This window comes from Lissotriton vulgaris, chromosome 4_1 (assembly GCF_964263255.1).
Source record: "Lissotriton vulgaris chromosome 4_1, aLisVul1.2, whole genome shotgun sequence".
Lineage (NCBI taxonomy): Eukaryota > Metazoa > Chordata > Amphibia > Caudata > Salamandridae > Lissotriton > Lissotriton vulgaris.
This window is the reverse complement of record NC_141691.1, coordinates 312,398,140-312,422,700: the sequence shown is the minus strand read 5'-3', so window position 1 is coordinate 312,422,700 and position 24,561 is coordinate 312,398,140. Positions and strand designations below refer to the sequence as shown.

General features: G+C 45.9%; 1 protein-coding gene across 1 annotated transcript in view; it reads right to left on the bottom strand.

Moving 5' to 3' along the window:
• Positions 1–24,561, bottom strand: part of CD40LG (CD40 ligand) — a 166,501-nt gene that overhangs the window by 82,813 nt on the left and 59,127 nt on the right. Inside the window, exon 3 of the mRNA XM_086918636.1 lies at positions 6,817–6,865. Within this exon, the coding sequence (XP_086774762.1) occupies positions 6,817–6,865 (49 nt within the window). The remainder of the gene's footprint in view (positions 1–6,816; positions 6,866–24,561) is intronic.

Here is a 24,561-nt window from a genome sequence, read left to right as displayed (position 1 = left end):
TCACCATATGCCTATCAACTCTGAAATATCTGACAACAGCTCTAGGTTAACCTTTGATGCAGGTATAGATCAACAACACTACAGGCACATATAGTTTACAATTTCTGAGGCACACGCAAAAAGTAATAACAAAATAGTACAGTGATTCTAAAGACAAAAGTAAAATGTGTTGAATAAAGCGCTTTTCCATATCTGATAGACACATAGGAAAATGTGTGTCGTCACTACATAGGGAATGACTTTGATCTGATGACGAGGGTGCGCACTATTTGCATGCAGTAGTGCATTGAAAGCAGTAGATTTCCGGTACATCTTACTCTGAATCTGTGCATCCTTAACATATAGTTCCACATCCAAAAATACCACACTAGTGGTACTAAAGTGGGTGTTAAATCTAATATTCATGTCATTATCATTCAAATATTCAAAAAAGTCATTCAATACTTGCTCTGAGCCAGTCCAAATCATGATGCAGCCATCAAGAATATTAGATTCACCACCCACTTTAGTACCACTAGTGTGGTATTTTTGGATGTGGAACTATATATTAAGGATGGACAGATTCAGAATAAGATGTACTGGAAATCTACTGCTTGCAATGCACTACTGCATGCAAATAGTGCGCACCCTCGTCATCAGATCAAAGCTATTCCCTATGGGGAGATGGTGCGAGCCAGATGTAATTGTAGTGACAACACACCTTTTCTTATGTGTCTATCAGATGTGGAAAAGCTCTTTATTCAACACATTTATCTTTTGTCTTTAGAATCACTGTACTATTTTGTTATTACTTTCTGCGTGTGCCTCAGAAATTGTAAACTGTTTGCTCAATCATTGATTGAAATATAGGGGAGCTTGGGTGAATGTTCTCCCTGTTTGAGTGCACAACTTACGTTATGTAGCTAATACATGTTGGTGTAGATCTGTATGAGCATCTGAGGACCCTTCACACCCATTCCAGTAGACTACAGGCACATATGCAATCATAGAAAACATGCCTGTTAGAAGGTGGTTCTGACACTAGGGGCCGCTCGGATTGTTCGCTTTTTGAGCACATCATTGTTGAGCTTTTACTGTGGGGGAGCCTCATAATCTGAGACTCATCCACAGTAAACTCATAATGAAGGAGACTGCATGGATATTTTACTGGTGTTCCCTTGGCTTGACTAGGCCGCTGCGCAGCAGCTGGAGTATGGGACTCCGGGCTGGTTACATGCAGACACATGTTTACATGTGTGTACACACGTGTAGGGGCTCGCAGGGGGGATTCCTAGCGTGCGCAGTCTAGGAGCAGGTACAAATTGAATGGTGTGGCAGGACTTATACAGAATTGGGTGGTGACATGGAATAGGCTTTATACAGTGGAAAGAAACATGCCAGGGCAAGTCAGTGTGTTTTACTGTGTTTTCACTTCCTTATTCCCCTATGGGGATGTAGGGTTCATGGCTAGAATGACTTCCAAAAGGCCTACACATTCCAGATGCGCACTAAAGTCCATTGTAGTGTAGGTGAAAATAAGTAATCTGCAGAGTCCAAAGTCATATTTGTACTGCTTTTGGGTTGTCCAGAAATATCATATTTGTCTGAGTCCCTGGCTGGGTCTGGCCCTGGCAGGTTAGATTAATGCCCTTTCTTCCCTGAGCAAAGATCTTTCCTCCAAGGAAGGGAGATAGGTGGAGCTACAAGCCAATCCATCAACCACTGTCGCTGGGTGCCAGGCACCAAACGGAACCGCGATAAAGGCAGTGAGGGAGGAAGAAGTTGGGTTTCAGAGGCCATGTGGCAAGAGACACTGGACAACTCCATGTTTGAACAAACCCAGAGGCTAGACAAGAAGGAGGGACCAGGGGCAGGGAAGTGATGTGTCGCTGTTTGATAGGACACACAGAGACTTCCTGCCAGCCCCCTACTCAACTTTTAAAAAGTACTTGCACAGGAAGAGAAGCTCTCTGGGGTGTGGTCTGCGGAGGCGAAAGGTGCTGGAGCCTGACAATGGGCAGTTGAAAGGAGGTATCCCTTGACTGCCTCCCAGGGCCCTAACAGAGCCAGAAGAAGATCCCAGGACCGGTGCGCAGAAGCAGTGGCCTCTGCGCAGGGAGAAGAGAGGCCCAGGAGGAGAGCCAGGCGAAAGGCTGGTGCAGGGAGCCAGAGAAGACAGCTCCCTGCAGAATGCACCCTCTTGAAGTCCTGGAGAGCAAAGGAGAGTGCTCCCAGTGGCTGAGGGACGCCACCAGAAGCAGGATGATGCGAAAATGTGGCAGAGCGGAACCCCAGGGGCTGAGATATAGCACCTGCAAGGTAGGCAACCTTTGACCCCTAAGAAGACTGACGATGAAGCGTGTGGGGCTCCGCCAATGGTCTCAGAAATCACTCCGGGTGGGTCAGGTCCCGGGGGCTGCCCCCAAGGAGAAGTAAAGCTGGGGAGCCCCGTCGTGCTCCCTGTGAAGGTGCACTGCGTGGGGGCCAGAAGCCCACCCTGGCCCCCACTGACGATGGAGGCAGGGGAGCGCCATCACACCCCCGCGAGGAGGATGGCTGGGGAGCGCGGTCGCGCTCCCCTTGACAATGTCCCACGGGGTGCCAGGAGCCCATCCTGACCCCGATGAAAATGGCGATGGGGCGCACCATCGCACTACCCCATCGAGAGGAGGAGGGGCCCGGGACCCCATCCCCTGGCTCCAAGGTGCCAGGATGGGGGGAGCGCCATTGCGCCCCCGTAGGTGTCCCATCCCCGGTCCCCGAGTGTGGAGGAGGCTGGGGGTTTGCCACCGCACTCCCCAGAAGACCAGCGGAAGCGGGGAAGCCGACTCGGGTCTGCCCACTGGAGTGGGCGGACCAGAATAGGACTGCCGTCTCCCATGGCAACTTAGAAGAGTGCTGGCCGCGCGGGGAGCCGGCGGAGGCAGCCGGGGGTGGGCTGCCCTCCAACGAAGGCGGCATGCTGGGGTCCCGGGTGGGACCGGGACCCCCAACCTTGACAGGAGGAGCTGCACGGGGCCCGGGTGGGACCAGGGCCCAGACAACCACAGAGCGGCCGGGGGTGGGCTCCCTGAGCCGCATCACATTACCTGGGGGTCTGGGTGGGACCGGGCCCCCATCGAAGCAGGAAGATGCAGCGAAGCCGCCAGCACCACCAGCGCGGCTCTCCCCGGCGCAGGGGGAGAGCCGCTCATCGATTACTCATGAAGAGGAGCACAATCACCCCATAAAGCCTTGCCAGGCATTTGGAAGTCTGCTGTTGTTGTGCTTGGTGGCCCCCCCAGAGGAGGGGGATCACCCTCATTGGTGAAAGGGTGCTGGGGGGAGCTGCTAGAGAAGCACAGTCTCCCCCTGCATGAAGAGGAAAGTCCCCCCTAAGTGTCTTGAGGGATTTGAGAGAATAACCCTCAAGGTCTCAGCATGCATTTTAAACCTTCTGGGCTGGAGCTTTTGTTCTTCAGCTGAAGGTGATTGAAAAGTGCTTCATGAAGTGAAGGGCTGAGGAGGTGGATGTCTGGAAAAAGGCATCCCCTGGAGGTGAAGAGGTGTATTTGCACCACAAATGCTTTTACTCATGTTATTGTTATTCTTTATAGAGGGACTGAAGTTCATGTGTCTAATGTGAAGTACATGGTGAAGGTGGAGTCATAAGCAAAGTGGATTTAAGTGGCTAGACATTCCTGCTAGGGTGTCTGACTGTAGTTACTTAAACCTGTGATTATATCTGTGATGCCTTTAGGGGTTGTAATTGCAATGCACTCTAATGATATCCAAATGTTAGGAGTACTGTCACTCTAAAGGGATGCTTAAACATGTATTCTTGCTGCTGCGCTGAGGTGAAGAACCCAGACTGTTAGCCCTTAAGATATAGAGGTGCATACCTTATGGTCAGTAGGAAATGCTTGTTGTGTGTCACCAAGGCAGTGTTACCTATTTTAAATGCTGGTTGAAGTACTGGGGCGGGTCGCCACTGGTATGGTGCCAGGGCTCAGGGCCCTTGCTCCAGGTTAAGATCCACTAACTGCATTGGGGGCGAGATGATGTGCATACATGGGAGTGGTGGTACTAGACCCCACCCCCCCTTGCGGGAAGGGTGGAGATGTTATGCAATGTCACAAAGTAATTCCAACAGCTTATGTATATTTGTAAATTGGTGCACAGTATTGAGTAGTGTGTGTGTTTAATAAATGTACTCTTACTTTTATAAAGCAAAGTACAGACTGACAATCTATTATTGAGTGTGATTTCTGTGCACTTGCAAAGGTCGATTACTAGCCCACACTATCTCCCTTGAGTAAGCCTCAGACTGCTCTGCAACGCTACCCTCTGAGAGTCAGGCGCTACAATTGGGTGTTTTGTTTCAAAAATGTAGTCATGTTATTCGTGCAGACCTCACAGATGCTGCCTCGTTTTCCAACAATACCCAAAGGCAATAATTTCAATCACACAGTCTGACCTGTTTTTCCAGATCTAGAAGCCAATACATTGTCCACACTATCAGCTCTCGAGTTACAAAGATAGTTTATTACTCACTATCCACTGGCACAGTACTGGCCAGCCTGAAGAAATATTTACCAACCCCATTGATCCAAAAGGGCATCTATTAACCCAGAAATGTATATGGTTGTTAAAAATTATGGAAAAGATAGTGGTATTTTAGCTGTGGGGTTTCATGGATCTCTATCAGTTGTTGGTTGGATCCCTGTCAATCGGGGTTAAGCCTAACTACAGAACTGAGATAGTGCTTCTATCATTGCTTGACGATGTATTAATAACTACTGATGAAGTTGATCTGTCACTACTTGTTTTGTTGGACCTATCAGCAGCTTTCAACACAGTAGACTGTAATTGTTGCATGGCAGACCCAGATTAGAAGCTGACATGTGGAAAGATGCTATCAAGTGGTTTGTCTCATTTTGGTCAGACCGGATGCAAAGTGTCAAACTTGGTCCCTTTCAATTATCAGATTCGAAGGGTAATTATGGAGTAGCACAGGGCTCTTCACCATCACAGTTCCTGTTTAATATATTAATTAAGATTTGTTTTCAGTTATGAAAGCCGGAGGCTCACTCATATAATGATAATTTATGTAATGGGCCGAGGAGTCAACTGGACAAACTCTTTAAGGGCAAAATTGCTTCATGAATAAACAGAAGTGGCCTAAATTGAATGGTGCTAAAGCAGTGATTCTCCTGTTGGGATTCAAATCTGAAGAGGCGAAAGGTAGGCAATCACCTAAATGCCCACTGAATTAGCCTCCCATCAGATCTGCAAAAACAGCAAAACATATAGGAGTTACTTGGGAGACATACCTCAATGTTTAACACACTTGTGTGTATTGTGGTCTGTTCTGCTTTCTTCTACCTTAGGCACAAAAAGCAGAGCCTACCCTACCTAGATCAAGTGGTGTGGCTCTGTGGTTAGAGGCGGCAGACCCGGAAGCAGAGGACGGCCCGGGACAAGGGTTCAATTCCTGACGCAGCAGGGTCGTGGACCAGGGTCAGCGGACTCGATAATTCTCGCTTCGGTGTCTACTCTAACCAGGGATCACACTCGGCAACTCTGGGCATTAGCTTGCCTCATCTCCACAACGGGTCCCCACATACGCCGGGGATACCTGGTTTCACCTTGGAGATACCCAGTAGGGACCATCTCACAGGGAAAGCCAGGACGGGTTCCCCAGCAGTCTACAGCGCGGAGATACCCCATGTGGGGTGATTCATGCGCTTTACAAGACATCATTACTTTACAAGACATCATTACACCATAAACATGTACAATGTTTACAGGTTAACTCTTAATTAGATTTCCGTGCTCGGAAGAGCGCCAGATGCATGCCAACAGCATGTAAACAATGTGGCAGCCAAATCAGTGAGGAATTTAGGAAAATTTGACAGCGTCAGAACAGGACTTGATTAGCTTCATTGGTTTCCATCATCAACATGCATTGTCCTTAAGTAGCCTGTCACGCGTAAATGCAAAACTAGATTGGCCGTTTCATATCTTCATGTTGTAAGCTAGAGCATGACTGGGAGTCAATCACAACAACACTGTCAAAGGTGATTTGTATGGCCCAAACAGATTAGGACTGAAAATACATTTACTGATCTGTAGCTATTCCTGGCAAAACGCCAGATATGTAGATACTGGGAATAGGATATAACTGCAAGGGAGGTGAGCTGGACAGCACAAATGGAAAAATGGGCTGAAACAGATACAGCCGCAATCAGAAGGTTTGGTAGAATCGTAGGGACAACTGATGCAATGCAAACATGGAGCGCGTTCCTTATTCGATTTACCAGGTGGGATCAACTACCACCTTGAACACTGGTTAGCCAATAACAGCTGTGATAAAGTAGGAAGAACGTATGATATATCGCACAACCTGGGGGTGGAGGCCGAATTGTAGGAGGGGTTGGGACGGAGGAGGTGGCCTGTGTTCCCGGATGATTTACAATGAACTAGATGAATTGGCTTCAGAGTTGAAGCATAATCATGGGTTCAAGGGAAACATTGATATATCGCTTTAACTGGCCTAAACATAGAGCCTATTCACTACGGGGGAGTTCTAAGCAATAAGGGTTGCAGTTTGAGACAATTTATTTGCACTCCTGTTTGTTTTAATTATTTTATAACAGAAAAAAGGTAATGGCTCTATGAATCTACCTACTGGTTAACAAAAGCAAACAAAAAGATTTTCAAAAAGATTATGGCTATTAGCGTTAGGAATCTTCGACCTCTGAACATATATAAGAGATGCGTCAAACACATACAGGGTTGTGCCTACCATATGTATAACATCAGAAGGTGTATTATTCTCAAATTAAGTGAACATACCTTTTAACATTGAAAGTGTAACTGTATCTGTTGTCTTTATTGCAGTCACCTACAAACAAGAAAAAGAGTTGATTCGTTTGTTGTTGTGCACATCACTCAAGAATCAAACACTTCCAATTTCTGTATTTCACGCTTGATTTACAAAGTAACTCCTAGCTCCCTGGATGCGCCAAAGCATCGCAGAGATTCCCACTTGCTTCTGACGTTCTTAAAACTCTCGGGTGCCTGCAGGATTTACTGGCGTGCTCTGGAATTTGTGCAAAGAAATGCATTATGTTGCTCTAGATTTCTGGAATAAACCCGTGTTTACTAACGTCCGTTCAAGATGCAACACTGAGAAAATTGTGCATGCTTAGTATTAGGAAGTGTGAGACACTTTAAAAATCTTTCAATTCTATTGTTCCTTTTAATGCAAATATATATGTAACATGAAATAGTTCACCTTCTTCCGGACCTTTTTCGAAAAGTGATAACGTTACCACACTGCTCCACACTTCTTGTACAACTAAACCTAAATCAGACATATGGAAGTTTGGTAGTTAAAAGATGTGTTCAAAATGCATTACAAATATGTGTGAATACCTACAAAGTACCAATTGTTTGAATGTTTACCCCATTTCATTGCGTTTTTTCTAGCCACTTGACACACCCCATGGAACAGCAAACTGTATGCATCGCGGTGTCATTCTGATTGTGCAACTTCTGCGTGCGTTTGCACACCTCTGTAACTTTTGCACGCATTGATGGTACTTCCACTAGCAAAGCTAGATTTGTGGAATAGCAATGAGTTTCACGTTTTCCATTAGCATTTAAAAAAAACACCTCTCACAAACTGGACTAGAAGTGCAGACAGATGATATGGTATTTAGAATCAAGCTCTTTTTTCTGCAAAGTTAATAGCGATTGACAAAAATAAATTCCTTTCGAACTACATAAAATCATTTACAGTCGAGGAGGAGCTGGGTATTATTCAGAAGGTTTCAGGTCTGTAGTGCTGGAAAAAACATCAACAATACAGTGAGAGCAGAGTCAATATAGCTTTTTAAAATTTACTTTTTATATGTACATATAACAGTAAGAAGCGTAAGCCATCTATACACCAAACTGAGCACTGGATGCAAGTCACTAGATCTCAGGGTATGGCTTAACTACAGGCACCTTTAAGATACTAATTGACAGGCTGCAAAGGTTACACAATCATGCAGCCAGAATGTACCTAAGTCTCTAGAAGCATGACCATATCAGACCAGCCCATGGCCCTCCACTGGTGCCTAGTGGGCAATAGGATCAAGTGCAAGGTCCTCTGTACCATTCACAAAGCCATCAATAGCAATGGACCAGAATACCTACATAAACTATTTTTTGATCTCTCCCTCACTGATACCAATGGTGAAAATTAAAAGAATGCCTAGATTAATGTCGGATCATAATCCACTCTCTATGGAGATCTCTATACCAAATTCACAGAAAAATACAACTAGCTGGACTTTTGAGAGAGAACTGTTACGGGATACAAATGATGTTACCCATATGGAAATCTGGTTAAAAGAATTCTTGGAAAACAATAGAGGTACAGCATCACCCCAAATAGTATGGGATGCTATGAAGGCAGGTGTTAGGGGGGAAACGCTAAGCTACTCTCTTAGACGGAGCAAGCAGGAAAAAGAAGACCTTGGGAAAAAGATAAGTCTAGTAGCAAAGCATGAAGACGAAGTGGTAAGAAATAGAAGAGATAAAGAGGATGTGGCAAAAGTAACACAAAAATTAGCAATGGCCAAAGCAACAGTAGGTGAGGCATATGCCTCAAAATCAGCTGGAAAATATCTAGCGAGGAGAGAAGAGCAATATGAATATAGTGAACCGATAGGACGAATCCTAGCGATTAGAACTCGGCAGGCTGCTACTCAGGGGCAGATAACAGAAATGATTACGGAGGCAGGGGTAACAGTAAAAACACCAAAGGAAATTTGCTCTGTTTTCCACAATTTTTATAAAAAATTATATAGTCAGGACAACGGGGAAGCAGATACAGCTGTAATTGAGGAATATTTAGAGTATCATCACTAGATAAGCTAACAAAGGAGGACAATAATTCCCTGGAGATTAATTTTACTTCAGAAGAAGTACAAAGAGCTTTTAATGATCTCCCGTCTGGGAAAGCAGTTGGACCAGATTTATACCGCTAGAGTTTTATAAGAAATTCTTTCCGATCTTAGAAGCAGACATTAAGAGACTTATGGTTCTCATACAAAACGGTGCTGCCCCTCCGGGGTCTTGGGGAGAAGCTTCAATGGTGGTGTTTCTAAAAAAGAACAAAAGCTCTACGGATCCTGGGTCATATAGACCAATCAGCTTAATGAATAGCGATACTAAAGCTTTTTCTAGAATTTTATCAAATAGGCTGAGCTTGGTAATTGGGAAGATAGTTTCTCCCTGGCAGCACGGGTTCATACCGGGGAGTACTACGACCGATCATATTAGAAGGGTGTTTACGTTGCTGGATGGCACGACGGCCTCATGAGACCCCATGTCTTTAATATTGCTGGATGCCGAAAAGGCTTTTGATAGAGTCTCGTGGGGCTTTCTGTGGGCAACAATGATCAAATGCAACTTCGGGAAAACATGTATAGAAGCATTAAAGGCCCTCTATAATAACCCGAGTATCAGAGTAAGAGTAGGGGGAGAATTGAGCGAGGTAATAAAAATCGAACGTGGGACTAGGCAAGGGTGTCCTTGCTCGCCTCTACTTTTTGCCTGTTATATTGATCCGTTTATTAGATATATAGAAACAAATGAAAATATTATCCCAATTGTATTGAATGGATATGAGACTAAAATATTAGTATACGCGGACGATTTAGCAATTACATCATCAACACCAATAATTGCAATTAGAGAAATTGAGAAGGAGGCTAAAAAATATGGTCTTTTTTCAGGGTATAAATTGAAGCAAGGGCAAACGCAAATAGTCGTAAACCAATTTGCTACCATTCAGGATGGGAGAGTTATAGAATCTGCGGTTTATTTGGGCGTTAGTATAACATCTGATCTATCTAAAACTGTGGAGGAAAATCTGACCCCATTAATTAAAAAGGCAAAAGTACACCTAAATAGGATGGACAATTTGCACCTAACAGTCATAGGCCGCTGCAATGTTATAAAAATGCAGTTTTTGCCCAAGATTTTATATTTGTTCCGCACTATCCCTTTATTATTTACTAATAAATGTTTTAAGGAAATAGAGGGTATCTGTAATCGCTTCATATGGGCCAAGGGCAAAACCCGAAGATCGATAAAGATGCTGGCACTATCTAAAGAACGGGGGGCCTTGCAGTAACTGACTTTAGGACATATTTTTTTGCTTCAGCCCTTCAGTATTGTAAGGGACTTCTCGGTGGGAATACGAAAGACATCTGGAGAGATAACACTGGCATTCCGGATATATATAAACTACTGGTCTTGGACTCTAATAAGGGACTTCTTACCTTTAAAGAGCTAAATTACTATAAAAGAACGAAGTTTAAGGTGTTGGGGGCGGCTATTCCAGCATGGTCAAGTATCCGGAAGAAAATTAAGTTAGGAAGAATGAACTTTTATACTCCTCAATACATGAATGAACTTCTCCCAGAGGTATTCCATGATCAAGGGATGAGACGGTGGGATAATCTTGGGGTTAGTATAATTGGAGACATCATAGATCAATCAGGTTTATTAACATTTGAAAAGGCACAACAGTTATACAATCTGGATCGGAGAGACTTTTTAAAATATCTACAGATAAGGTCAGTCTTGCAAAGAAAACAAGCCGGTAATTGTAAATTTACTAGGGTAGACCTGATGGAATGCATTCGAGATGAGGGGGGATGCTCAATCTCTCAATTATATGGGGCATTATGCCAGTATAATGAGGATGACAGAGGAAAGGTATTTGATAAATGGAAAACTAAATTAAACTTAGATGGGAATGAGGTGGAAAAATCGCTTAAGTTAGGAAACACTATCTTAAAGGTTGCAAATCTGCAGGCACAATATTATAAGACTCTATTTGAACTATATTACACATCACATAGAATAGCTCGCTGGGGAGGTACGAGTGGAATCCTCTGCCCAAGATGTCCGAGCATGGCGGCTGACACAATACACATGTTTGCAGCTTGCCCTAAACTAGACCCCTTCAAACAAGCTATGGAAGAATTTTTTTAAAGGGAATTGGATATTCCTACAAAACTAACTAATGAGATCATGGTTCTGGGGGTAGCAAAGGCGGGGCAGGATGTACCCCATCAAGAATTTTTGGTTATATCAATGACACTGAGTCGGCTTTGTATTGCAACAGTATGGAAGGACGCTAATCCTCCTTCGTTTCAACAATGGCTCTCGAAATTATTAGCTATCTATTCTCTAGAGAAAGCCTTACATGAAAAAAAGGCGTTAATGCAAAGCGATTGGGGAAACAAATCTGGGCCCCAGTAGAAAAATGGAAACTTAAATTAGACGGGTAATTTAAATGGGGGATAGACTCATGATCGCTTACTCTTATATAGGATTATAGATGTCAGTGTTAAAAATTGCTTAGCCCTCTCTAGAGTTTCCTTAAATGTGTTCTTTTCTTCTTTTTTTTTTTAATTTTTAAAGAAAAAAATTTTAAGCTTTGCAATTCGTCTGGTACTTTAAGTGACTATGCTTTAAATGAATGATTTCTGATGTAATAGAAATATATGTCAAAAATAATTAATTGTTTATACTGTGATTTTCTGATGATGAAATAAAAAAAAAGAAACTGGCTCCCATAAATGCATGTGCTAGGAATGAGCACCAGCACATTCAACCGACAAGGCCACTGCAAGCTGGAAGATGGAGGCAGCTGCCCGGCTTTCCCAGTGCCAAATAGTTGAACACCAAACAAGTGCCCTACTTTTAATGTTTGTCCATTGAAGTAAAAATTGTTATGTACTCTAGTGTTCCATGTTATCTAATCCGCACGTGGAAATCTGTGATTAGTTGATAAATAAATGGAACTCGTAGCAGAAAACAAGTCCCACCAGTAACAATATCTTCCTTGGGACTTCTGTTTCCGCTGGAGTGAAAAAACAGACATAGCCCTCACAAACGTTTGCTCAACTGCCACACATCAAGGGATCAATCTTTGACCTTTTAATTTCCAACAAAGACATTATTGAGGATGACAGCCCACTACCTGTGGAGTGGTATCTCTGCATCTTGTTACCTTTTACACTCCTATGCAAAACATTCCGTACACAGGGCTAAGCAAAGAAACCAAACTAATGGATCTGAGAATTCATTGGCGTCAATCTAACCATCAAGGAAAACATGTCCTTGCAGAAGTTTATGAACACCTCAGTGGTTCATGAGTTGGTCTTAATTACGATGTTTGATCTCCGCAACAAAGTCATGACTGTGGTTGCTGATGCACTTGCCCTGCTAAAACAAAAATGTTTTCACAAAGGTTCCTCAAAAAGCTACATGAAGATTTCCCCATCCTTCATCTGCGCAGAAATTGAGATCACTGCATTTCCCATAACTGATCTGCACAGTAAGTGTCATCAATCGTTTTCCGCCAAAACCGTTTTTAAAAGAAGAAGCCAAGCAAGAGGACTTCATTTCCCATCATTTATCTGCACAGAAAGTGACATCACTGGTTTTCCACCAAAAACGTCTTTAAAAGGAGTGACAAAACAAAATGACTTAATTTCCCATTATCCATCGTTAACCTAGATGTAGGCAACTCAGACACTTGCATAATATTTGCACAGGTGAAAATAAGAAAGACCCTCTGTTGAATTGATATAACAATTCCTAGGGCAGGGCAATATTTACACACAATATACTTATTTTGTTGCCACGGTCTATATCTGTGTATTTTATGTTCATGATTATTTGCATTGCGATAAATGTATGTGTTATTGACATACAAAATATGGTATAAAGAGATATTTTATTTACTGTTTATATTAAAAATGGTCTCCATAAATCGCTTTGTAATTCCACCAAACACTACTTTGAGGAAAATGCGACCTCAGTTGACTCTCACATTACCTTATGGGAAGCTTATAAGACTGTCTTTAGAGGACAGGCTATTGCGTCCATCACAGGATATAAACTGGAGCGTCACAGAGAGCTAACAGAGCTGGAAGGGGCGCTCCAAGAGGCAGAATCCGCACACGCGATTAACCCAAACACAGACACAGCACACACTCTGAATATATGCCAGCAACACTTCAGGGATCACTTACAAGCACGGACAGTTGAAAACATTGTGGCGACACGAGACAGAATTTATGACGTAGGAGCCAAAGCGGGTAAAATGCTGGCCTGGCTAGATAGAAGTGGAGAAGGTGCAAGAGGCATTCAGCAGCTCAGATCGAAGGAAGGGACGCTCACAACGCACCCAGATGATATAGTGAATATCTTGGCGGATCATTTTTGAGAAGTATACACCCCAACTACAAGTCTGTCAGAAGCAGACATAAGAGATTCGCTCCAACACATTGATATGGCCAACTTGACGCCGGAGGTAGCTTTAGAATTAGAGGCAGACTTGACGGTGGAAGAACTCCAAACCGCTATAAAGTCGGTAAAATCAGGGAAAGCTTTGGGCCCGAATGGAATACCAGTAGAATGGTATAAAACAATGGCAGGAGCATTGGGCCCATATCTCTTGGCCATGTTTAAGGAGAGCTTAGAAGTAGCGAAATTGCCATTAGACCAACGAAATGCGAAGATAGTAGCAATCCCAAAGCCAACCAAACCTCCCACTGAAAGTTCATCATACCGTCCAATCTCACTGCTGAATGCAGAGGGCAAAATTTTATCAAAACTTTTAGCAACTAGATTGATGGCACACCTGCCAAAACTGATACACCCGGTTCAGTCTGGTTTTATGCCTCACATGAGCACGGCCCTCAATCTTAGAAGACTACAAGGAGCGATGGCTAGGGCATCAAGTCTGGTAGATCCGGCAATTGTTCTGGCATTAGACGCAAAAATGGCGTTTGACATGGTAGAATGGAAATACTTATTTGCTGTCTTGACACGTGTAGGGTTTGGCCCGAAATTCTGCGCATGGATAAAGCTCCTGTACACTAATCCGGTCGCCAGAATTACAGCCAATGGTCACATATCAGGGGAGATTACTTTGGAGCGGGGCGCACGTCAAGGCTGCCCTCTCTCGCCGCTATTGTTCGCACTGGTACTAGAGCCACTGGCGACAATCATTAGGCAAACCCCGTTGTTAAAGGGAATCTACTGGAAGGAAATTTGGGAAGACCGTGTCTCACTTTACGCTGATGACATGCTGGTGTATTTATCGGAACCTAGTAGCGGTATACCGGAGCTACTTACTATTTGCCACACCCATGGTAGACTTTCAGGGTATACTATCAATTGGTCCAAATCGGTGATGTATGTTCTCAAGGGACCGAGCCCGACTCTCTCGGGAGAGTGTCCGCTGCTGATCACAGAAGACTCATTTAGGTATCTAGGGATATACATCACTAACTCAGCAGCCGATTTCTACTCCAAAAATTTAGCCCCACCGTTGGAGAGGCTTAAGCCCGACGTGAAGCACTGGGCGTCATTGCCTCTCACACTTCCCGGTAGGGCATTACTGTATAAAATGAAGGCACTCCCCCGTTTTTTGTATGCCCTGGAAAATACGCCTGATGTAGTCCCACCCTGATATTTCAAACTAGTGGCGGCATTGATCTCAATCCTTCTTTGGGACAACTACCCAGCCCGCATAGCCCATGCGAAATTATATGGTAGCTGGTACGATTGTGAGATAGCGCTACCGAACCTCCAGTTATACTACTGGACCCAGCATACAGAGCAGACAGGGCTCAATTAGGAACTAACAATATGCTAGCGGCGCTCTACAAAAAAGGCAGGGTGGCAAAATTGATGGGACCTACTAAACACACAGTATTGATATGGTATGCAGCACACACCAGACTGGGATGGAAAGGAGTGATAACAAAAATGACCCCGCTCTGGGATACTAAAGCACTAGGGAAACTACGGAGATGTAGGGGCTTTACAATGTGGGACAACAAAGGCATCTCCACGGTGGGGGATCTGTGGGACAAGGGGGAGGTGATCCTGATCCTACGGTTGCAACAGCAATATGAGCTAGGCCAGACTGAAAAATTTCGATATATACAAATAAGACACGCTTTACTGGTGGCAATTTCATTAAACACTGGAATCCCTGAGGCCTCACCGTTGGAGGACAGACTCCTGACAGATCACATGATGCAAAAAGCCACCTCTCTCACGTACCGAAAGATACTCAATAACTTACCAGACCCTACAAGTACCTTGAAAGGGAAATGGATAGCGGAGGTGATTGATATAGACGAGCCAGAATGGAGGGAGGCCCTAGCATCCCCTAGAGAGGTGGGCATCTCGGCACGGCTACGATTGTAAATGTAAATGTAAATGTATTTGAGCTTATATAGCGCACAGCTACCCGCAGTGGGTTTCCCGGCGCTTGCTTAGGGAACCCGTCCTGGTATTCCCCTGTGAGATAACCCCAGCAGGGTATCCACAAGGTGAAAGCCAGGCATCCCGCCGCGAGGGCCGTTGTGGAGATTAAGCAAGCTATTGCCCAGAGTCGCAGAGTGTGAACCCATGAGTCGAGAAGGCACCGGAGCGAGAATTATAGAGTCCGTGGAATTTTTAGCCCAAGACCCGCCGAGGCGGGGAATTGAACCCTGGTCCAGGGCCGATCTCAGCTTCCGGGTCTGCCGCCTCTAACCCCTGAGCCACACTTCTCCTGGTGCAACTTAAAATCCTACATAGAATATATTATACTAGGGCAACATTACACAGAATACAAAGGGCACCACACCCATTCTGCCTGAGGGGCTGTGGGGAGGAGGGAACCTTTTTTCATACCATGTGGGAATGCCCAATTATAATGAACTATTGGAGACAGGTACTACCCACCATTTCGCAAACAACAGAAATTTCATTACTGCCGGAACCAAGACGATGTCTGCTAAATATATGGGAGCCCAACGATCTCACAAGGTATGGACTGATATGGGTCACACTAGGTCTCTTAATTGCTAAAAGAGACATTGCTCAAAAATGGGGAGCTGCAGAAGCACCAACACTATCAGCCTGGTGCAAAAACATGGACCTGACGATGATCACGGAGCGAGCGGTGTATTCCGTGAGGAAATGCCCTAGAAAATGGAATAAAATATGGGCTCCCTGGAATGCCTTCATGGGGAACATTTGTGACCCACTAGAAGAAGCAGAGGATGATAGCTTAGATGAGGAGATGGAGGAGATATAGATTGGAAATTAAAGGAAGGGGGGATAGTTGTGTGGTGAAGTATGTGCGTCGTGTCAAAAGCTGAATACCTGTGAATGTAATGTACTCAAATCGGTATTGTAATATGAGTAAGATCTGTGTGTATTGCCAAGTTTACCGAAACTATAATATTTAATCAATTCAAATTAAAACTTTTTATAGTTTTGAGTGTTACGCTGAGTTCATATTAGAGTATTATGTATTATATGATGTGTGTTATTTGAGATTTGCAACAACTGTAATTCTATAAATGCCTAGGGATCTGTTTTCTATTATAATATTCGCAAAATACATAGATTCTACCTCATAGACATCCCACTAACTACCAAACACCCTCGACTAATGAACACACATTCTAACTCATGATCATTAATGCTCGCTCTGCGGTATTCTGTGCACCAGACATGACATAACTTATCACCCATCACAAGTTTGACACCCTCTTCATCACAGAAACACAGTTCACCCCCACAACTTCGCACATCCTATATGACCTTTTTCCCACAGGCTACAGCCTTCATCGTGTGGTTGTAGCACATAAGAAGGAAGGATGCCTCGCTGTCATCTATATGTTCACTTAGTCTTCCACACTAGGCAAGCAAGTAACACTCAACTTCATGGAGCTGAGACATGGCATTTCCCTCTCTCTGCAACTCAGACTGCCACCTTGCATCTCATTTATAGATAGACAGAACAAGTACTTCATTGATGAATTCTGAGATCTCCTCACTATATCATTCATCCAACAAGCCCACACAACCCTCTTTGCTGACTCCAACCTCCCAGACAACACAAGCTCAAATTAAAGTACAAGAGACACCCTCTTCATCCTTATTGATACATGGTACACCATATCACACAACCAATAGACTCCAAAAACCACATCTTCTCATCATCACCAGTAACCCAAGGCAAACCACCAAAACCCTTGGATTGGACTGACCACTTTGCTGTCTCTATCTTCTTGCTCAGTATACTACCAACAAACCAAGGTCAACAAAAAAGAGACCACCAAACCTTCTGATCCTTGAACGGCTTTTCCACTTTTCCATAGACAACCAAATCTGTCACGCCATCAACTGCACGTCTGATGCCAACAACCTTCTAAACAATTTCAACAATTTGTTTGAAAGTTATGTGAACATCCACGCTCCAATTACAGCACACAACTGCAAGCCAAAGACTTCAGCACCTTGGTATTCTAAAGAGTATGCTGACAATAAAGGATCCATCCTCAGAAAGGAAAGAACATGGAAGAAAAAAGGAACTCCTAAGGACCTCTAGATACTGAAGGACCTTCAAACAAGATGCATTCATCTCAGCAGATCAACCAACAGAAAGTACTTTATCATCACCATCATTGCAGCTACCGACAGAAGCAGGGCCTTTTCAAGATAAACCAAGCACTGTATCAACCCCTGTCACATCCACCTTACTCCACAGGGAACTGCAATGCCATCAACTTCTTCTTCAATAAAAATATACTCCGGATCTAACAGCCCATTGAGAATACCAAGCGTGCATCATCTCTCACGCCCAGATCTTCCCAAAGAATCCCACAATGGTCAGCTTTCAAAGCCCTGCTTCTACCAGATCTGACTCACATACTCATACCCCTCAAAGTCATTTCTTATGAAGATGATGGCTTACCATTGTTCTTCCCTTGGGGATGCTCTCATACCCCTAATTACCATTTCCAAGGCATCTCTCACTAGTCAAGGCATCTTCCTAGAAGATCTCAAGATTAGCCAGATCCTCACACTTGTAAAGAAACCTTGACTAGACTGTGGTTACCTTGCTAACTATCGGTCCATCACTCAACTACCATTTATTGGCAGGATCATTGAAAAAGCAGTCTATGTTCAACTCCTAGATGACATCAGTACTAACCATCTCCTGCACGACTACCAGTCTTGCTTCAGATCGTTCTGCAAACAAAACAGGTGATGGACCGAATGTGGATCAATGTCACACATTCAACCCAGTCAAAAGATCTGGGCCCAAATCCATCGTTTTTTTGCACTCCACACCACCCTGGGTTAGACAATGGCGATATGCAAATCAGCTCTGACCCTGTGCCCCATGGGAACAGTCCAGTCCGAACTACAAAAGCCATGTCCTTCCCAGAACGGAATCAAGCATCCGAGGACCGGACCGGTATCGAGGTAACACCTCTCATCAGCCCGGCTAGCTTGACTCCAGTGGTGTGGAGTGCCTGGGACCCACGTCTGAGCATCCCCAGCACACTTATGGCGGCAATTGCAAACAAAACAGGTGATGGACCGAATGTGGATCAATGTCACACATTCAACCCAGTCAAAAGATCTGGGCCCAAATCCATCGTTTTTTTGCACTCCACACCACCCTGGGTTAGACAATGGCGATTTGCAAATCAGCTCTGACCCTGTGCCCCATGGGAACAGTCCAGTCTGAACTACAAAAGCCATGTCCTTCCCAGAACTGAATCAAGCATCCGAGGACCGGACCGGTTTCGAGGTAACACCTCTCATCAGCCCGGCTAGCTTGACTCCAGTGGTGTGGAGTGCCTGGGACCCACGTCTGAGCATCCCCAGCACACTTATGGCGGCAATTGCAAACAAAACAGGTGATGGACCGAATGTGGATCAATGTCACACATTCAACCCAGTCAAAAGATCTGGGCCCAAATCCATCGTTTTTTTGCACTCCACACCACCCTGGGTTAGACAATGGCGATATGCAAATCAGCTCTGACCCTGTGCCCCATGGGAACAGTCCAGTCCGAACTACAAAAGCCATGTCCTTCCCAGAACGGAATCAAGCATCCCAGGACCGGACCGGTTTCGAGGTAACACCTCTCATCAGCCCGGCTAGCTTGGCTCCAGTGGTGTGGAGAGCCTGGGGCCCACGTCTGAGCATCCCCAGCACACTTATGGCGGCAATTGCAAACAAAACAGGTGATGGACCGAATGTGTATCAATGTCACACATTCAACCCAGTCAAAACATCTGGGCCCAAATCCATCGTTTTTTTTCACTCCACACCACCGTGGGTTAGACAATGGCGATATGCAAATCAGCTCTGACCCTGTGCCCCATGGGAACAGTCCAGTCCGAACTACAAAAGCCATGTCCTTCCCAGAACGGAATCAAGCATCCGAGGACCGGACCGGTTTCGAGGTAACACCTCTCATCAGCCCGGCTAGCTTGACTCCAGTGGTGTGGAGTGCCTGGGACCCACGTCTGAGCATCCCCAGCACACTTATGGCGGCAATTGCAAACAAAACAGGTCATGGACCGAATGTGGATCAATGTCACACATTCAACCCAGTCAAAAGATCTGGGCCCAAATCCATCGTTTTTTTGCACTCCACACCACCCTGGGTTAGACAATGGCGATATGCAAATCAGCTCTGACCCTGTGCCCCATGGGAACAGTCCAGTCCGAACTACAAAAGCCATGTCCTTCCCAGAACGGAATCAAGCATCCGAGGACCGGACCGGTTTCGAGGTAACACCCCTCATCAGCCTGGCTAGCTTGACTCCAGTGGTGTGGAGTGCCTGGGACCCACGTCTGAGCATCCCCAGCACACTTATGGCGCAATTGCAAACAAAACAGGTGATGGACCGAATGTGGATCAATGTCACACATTCGACCCAGTCAAAAGATCTGGGCCCAAATCCATCGTTTTTTTGCACTCCACACCACCCTGGGTTAGACAATGGCGATATGCAAATCAGCTCTGACCTTGTGCCCCATGGGAACAGTCCAGTCCGAACTACAAAAGCCATGTCCTTCCCAGAACGGAATCAAGCATCCGAGGACCGGACCGGTTTCGAGGTAACACCTCTCATCAGCCCGGCTAGCTTGACTCCAGTGGTGTGGAGTGCCTGGGACCCACGTCTGAGCATCCCCAGCACACTTATGGCGGCAATTGCAAACAAAACAGGTGATGGACCGAATGTGGATCAATGTCACACATTCAACCCAGTCAAAAGATCTGGGCCCAAATCCATCGTTTTTTTGCACTCCACACCACCCTGGGTTAGACAATGGCGTTATGCAAATCAGCTCTGACCCTGTGCCCCATGGGAACAGTCCAGTCCGAACTACAAAAGCCATGTCCTTCCCAGAACGGAATCAAGCATCCGAGGACCGGACCGGTTTCGAGGTAACACCTCTCATCAGCCCGACTAGCTTGACTCCAGTGGTGTGGAGTGCCTGGGACCCACGTCTGAGCATCCCCAGCACACTTATGGCGGCAATTGCAAACAAAACAGGTGATGGACCGAATGTGGATCAATGTCACACATTCAACCCAGTCAAAAGATCTGGGCCCAAATCCATCGTTTTTTTGCACTCCACACCACCCTGGGTTAGACAATGGCGATATGCAAATCAGCTCTGACCCTGTGCCCCATGGGAACAGTCCAGTCCGAACTACAAAATCCATGTCCTTCCCAGAACGGAATCAAGCATCCGAGGACCGGACCGGTTTCGAGGTAACACCTCTCATCAGCCCGGCTAGCTTGACTCCAGTGGTGTGGAGTGCCTGGGACCCACGTCTGAGCATCCCCAGCACACTTATGGCGGCAATTGCAAACAAAACAGGTGATGGACCGAATGTGGATCAATGTCACACATTCAACCCAGTCAAAAGATCTGGGCCCAAATCCATCGTTTTTTTGCACTCCACACCACCCTGGGTTAGACAATGGCGATATGCAAATCAGCTCTGACCCTGTGCCCCATGGGAACAGTCCAGTCCGAACTACAAAAGCCATGTCCTTCCCAGAACGGAATCAAGCAGCCGAGGACCAGACCGGTTTCGAGGTAACACCTCTCATCAGCCCGGCTAGCTTGAAACTGGTCCGGTCCTCGGATGCTTGATTCCGTTCTGGGAAGGACATGGCTTTTGTAGTTCGGACTGCACTGTTCCCAAGGGGCAACAGGGTCAGAGCTGATTTGCATATCGCCATTGTCTAACCCAGGGTGGTGTGGAGTGCAAAAAAACGATGGATTTGGGCCCAGATCTTTTGACTGGGGGAATGTGTGACATTGATCCACATTCGGTCCATCACTTGTTGTTTTTGCAATTGCCGCCCTAAGTGCGCTGGGGATGCCCAGACGTGGGTCCCAGGCACTCCACACCACTTGGAGTCAAGCTAGCCGGGCTGATGAGAGGTGTTACCTCGAAACCGGTCCGGTCCTCGGATGCTTGATTCCGTTCTGGGAAGGACATGGCTTTTGTAGTTCGGACTGGACTGTTCCCATGGGGCAACAGGGTCAGAGCTGATTTGCATATCGCCATTGTCTAACCCAGGGTGGTGTGGAGTGCAAAAAAATGATGGATTTGGGCCCAGATCTTTTGACTGGGGGAATGTGTGACATTGATCCACATTCGGTCCATCACTTGTTGTTTTTGCAATTGCCGCCCTAAGTGCGCTGGGGATGCCTAGACGTGGGTCCCAGGCACTCCACACCACTTGGAGTCAAGCTAGCCGGGCTGATGAGGTGTTACCTCGAAACCGGTCCGGTCCTCGGATGCTTGATTCCGTTCTGGGAAGGACATGGCTTTTGTAGTTCGGACTGGACTGTTCCCATGGGGCAACAGGGTCAGAGCTGATTTGCATATCGCCATTGTCTAACCCAGGGTGGTGTGGAGTGCAAAAAAACGATGGATTTGGGCCCAGATCTTTTGACTGGGGGAATGTGTGACATTGATCCACATTCGGTCCATCACTTGTTGTTTTTGTAGTTGCCGCCCTAAGTGCGCTGGGGTTGCCCAGACGTGGGTCCCAGGCACTCCACACCACTTGGAGTCAAGCTAGCCGGGCTGATGAGAGGTGTTACCTCGAAACCGGTCCGGTCCTCGGATGCTTGATTCCGTTCTGGGAAGGACATGGCTTTTGTAGTTCGGCCTGGACTGTTCCCATGGGGCAACAGGGTCAGAGCTGATTTGCATATCGCCATTGTCTAACCCAGGGTGGTGTGGAGTGCAAAAAAACGATGGATTTGGGCCCAGATCTTTTGACTGGGGAAATGTGTGACATTGATCCACATTCGGTCCATCACTGGTTGTTTTTGCAATTGCCGCCCTAAGTGCGCTGGGGATGCCCAGACGTGGGTCCCAGGCACTCCACACCACTTGGAGTCAAGCTAGCCGGGCTGATGAGAGGTGTTACCTCGAAACCGGTCCGGTCCTCGGATGCTTGATTCCGTTCTGGGAAGGACATGGCTTTTGTAGTTCGGACTGGACTGTTCCCATGGGGCAACAGGGTCAGAGCTGATTTGCATATCGCCATTGTCTAACCCAGGGTGGTGTGGAGTGCAAAAAAACGATGGATTTGGGCCCAGATCTTTTGACTGGGGGTATGTGTGACATTGATCCACATTCGGTCCATCACTTGTTGTTTTTGCAATTGCCGCCCTAAGTGCGCTGGGGATGCCCAGACGTGGGTCCCAGGCACTCCACACCACTTGGAGTCAAGCTAGCCGGGCTGATGAGAGGTGTTACCTCGAAACCGGTCCGGTCCTCGGATGCTTGATTCCGTTCTGGGAAAGACATGGCTTTTGTAGTTCGGACTGGACTGTTCCCATGGGGCAACAGGGTCAGAGCTGATTTGCATATCGCCATTGTCTAACCCAGGGTGGTGTGGAGTGCAAAAAAACGATGGATTTGGGCCCAGATCTTTTGACTGGGGGAATGTGTGACATTGATCCACATTCGGTCCATCACTTGTTGTTTTTGCAATTGCCGCCCTAAGTGCGCTGGGGATGCCCAGACGTGGGTCCCAGGCACTCCACACCACTTGGAGTCAAGCTAGCCGGGCTGATGAGAGGTGTTACCTCGAAACCGGTCCGGACCTCGGATGCTTGATTCCGTTCTGGGAAGGACATGGCTTTTGTAGTTCGGACTGGACTGTTCCCATGGGGCAACAGGGTCAGAGCTGATTTGCATATCGCCATTGTCTAACCCAAGGTGGTGTGGAGTGCAAAAAAACGATGGATTTGGGCCCAGATCTTTTGACTGGGGGAATGTGTGACATTGATCCACATTCGGTCCATCACTTGTTGTTTTTGCAATTGCCACCCTAAGTGCGCTGGGGATGCCCAGACGTTGGTCCCAGGCACTCCACACCACTTGGAGTCAAGCTAGCCGGGCTGATGAGAGGTGTTACCTCGAAACCGGTCCGGTCCTCGGATGCTTGATTCCGTTCTGGGAAGGACATGGCTTTTGTAGTTCGGACTGGACTGTTCCCATGGGGCAACAGGGTCAGAGCTGATTTGCATATCGCCATTGTCTAACCCAGGGTTGTGTGGAGTGCAAAAAAACGATGGATTTGGGCCCAGATCTTTTGACTGGGGGAATGTGTGACATTGATCCACATTCGGTCCATCACTTGTTGTTTTTTCAGATCGTTCTGCAGCATGCAGATCATCACCTTATATATCATAGACAATGCCCTCTTGACCACAAATGAAGATGACCACTGTCTTCTGACATTGATGGACCTCTCAGCTGCCTTTGACATAGACAGCCATCCCACCCTCATACACATCCTAAAGTGATGAATGAGATTCACCGGCAATGTCCTTCACTGGTATCTTCCTACTTTTCCAACTAAAGCCAGTTTGTTCACATGGGCACGTCTAGGTCACAAAAGATGCCTATATCATGTTGAGTCCATCTAGGTTCCATACTGTCTCCTGTCATCTTTAACCTTTACGTGGAGCAGCTGTGTGCTCTACTTACAGATGACAGCATCAAGATTCTCAATATATCAGTTTGCTCTGTTTCAGGCATCCAACACTGTCCAGTGCCTACCTGAAGCTCAACCCAACAAAGGAAGAATTCCTATCATTTGCCAAGAACAAGAAACAAGATACAGGACAAACCTGGCTCAAAGACATGAACCTTGGCACCTTCAAGCACCAGCTCTCAACAAATGCCAAATCACTTGGTTTTACTCTGGACACCAACCTCCTCCTGAAGGAACACACTGTCAAAAACAAAGACAGCCAAGTAACAGCTCTCTGTTCTAAAGAAAGTCAAACCATTTTTCCAGAAAGCGACTTTAGAACTGCTGTTCAAGCCCTTGTACTCTCACATTTGGATGGTGGTAATGCCCTAATGTAGGAAAGTAGGATCTGCTTTTATTGTTACCCTAACTTTTTGCTGGTGTCATTCTGTTTTCTGGCTAGTCTGAGTGGGATCCTGCTAATCAGGAACCCAGTCACCGTGCTGCTCTCGCCCTAAATTGAGCTGTGTTAAGTACTTTGGTACCTTTCAAATTGGCTACTAGTGTACCCTTCTAATTCTCTAGTATATGGTACTAAGATGCACAGGGCATAGGTACACCATTGGTCTCCCAGTGGTTGCAACACATATTATGCCATGCATGAGATACCATGCAAACTGTGAC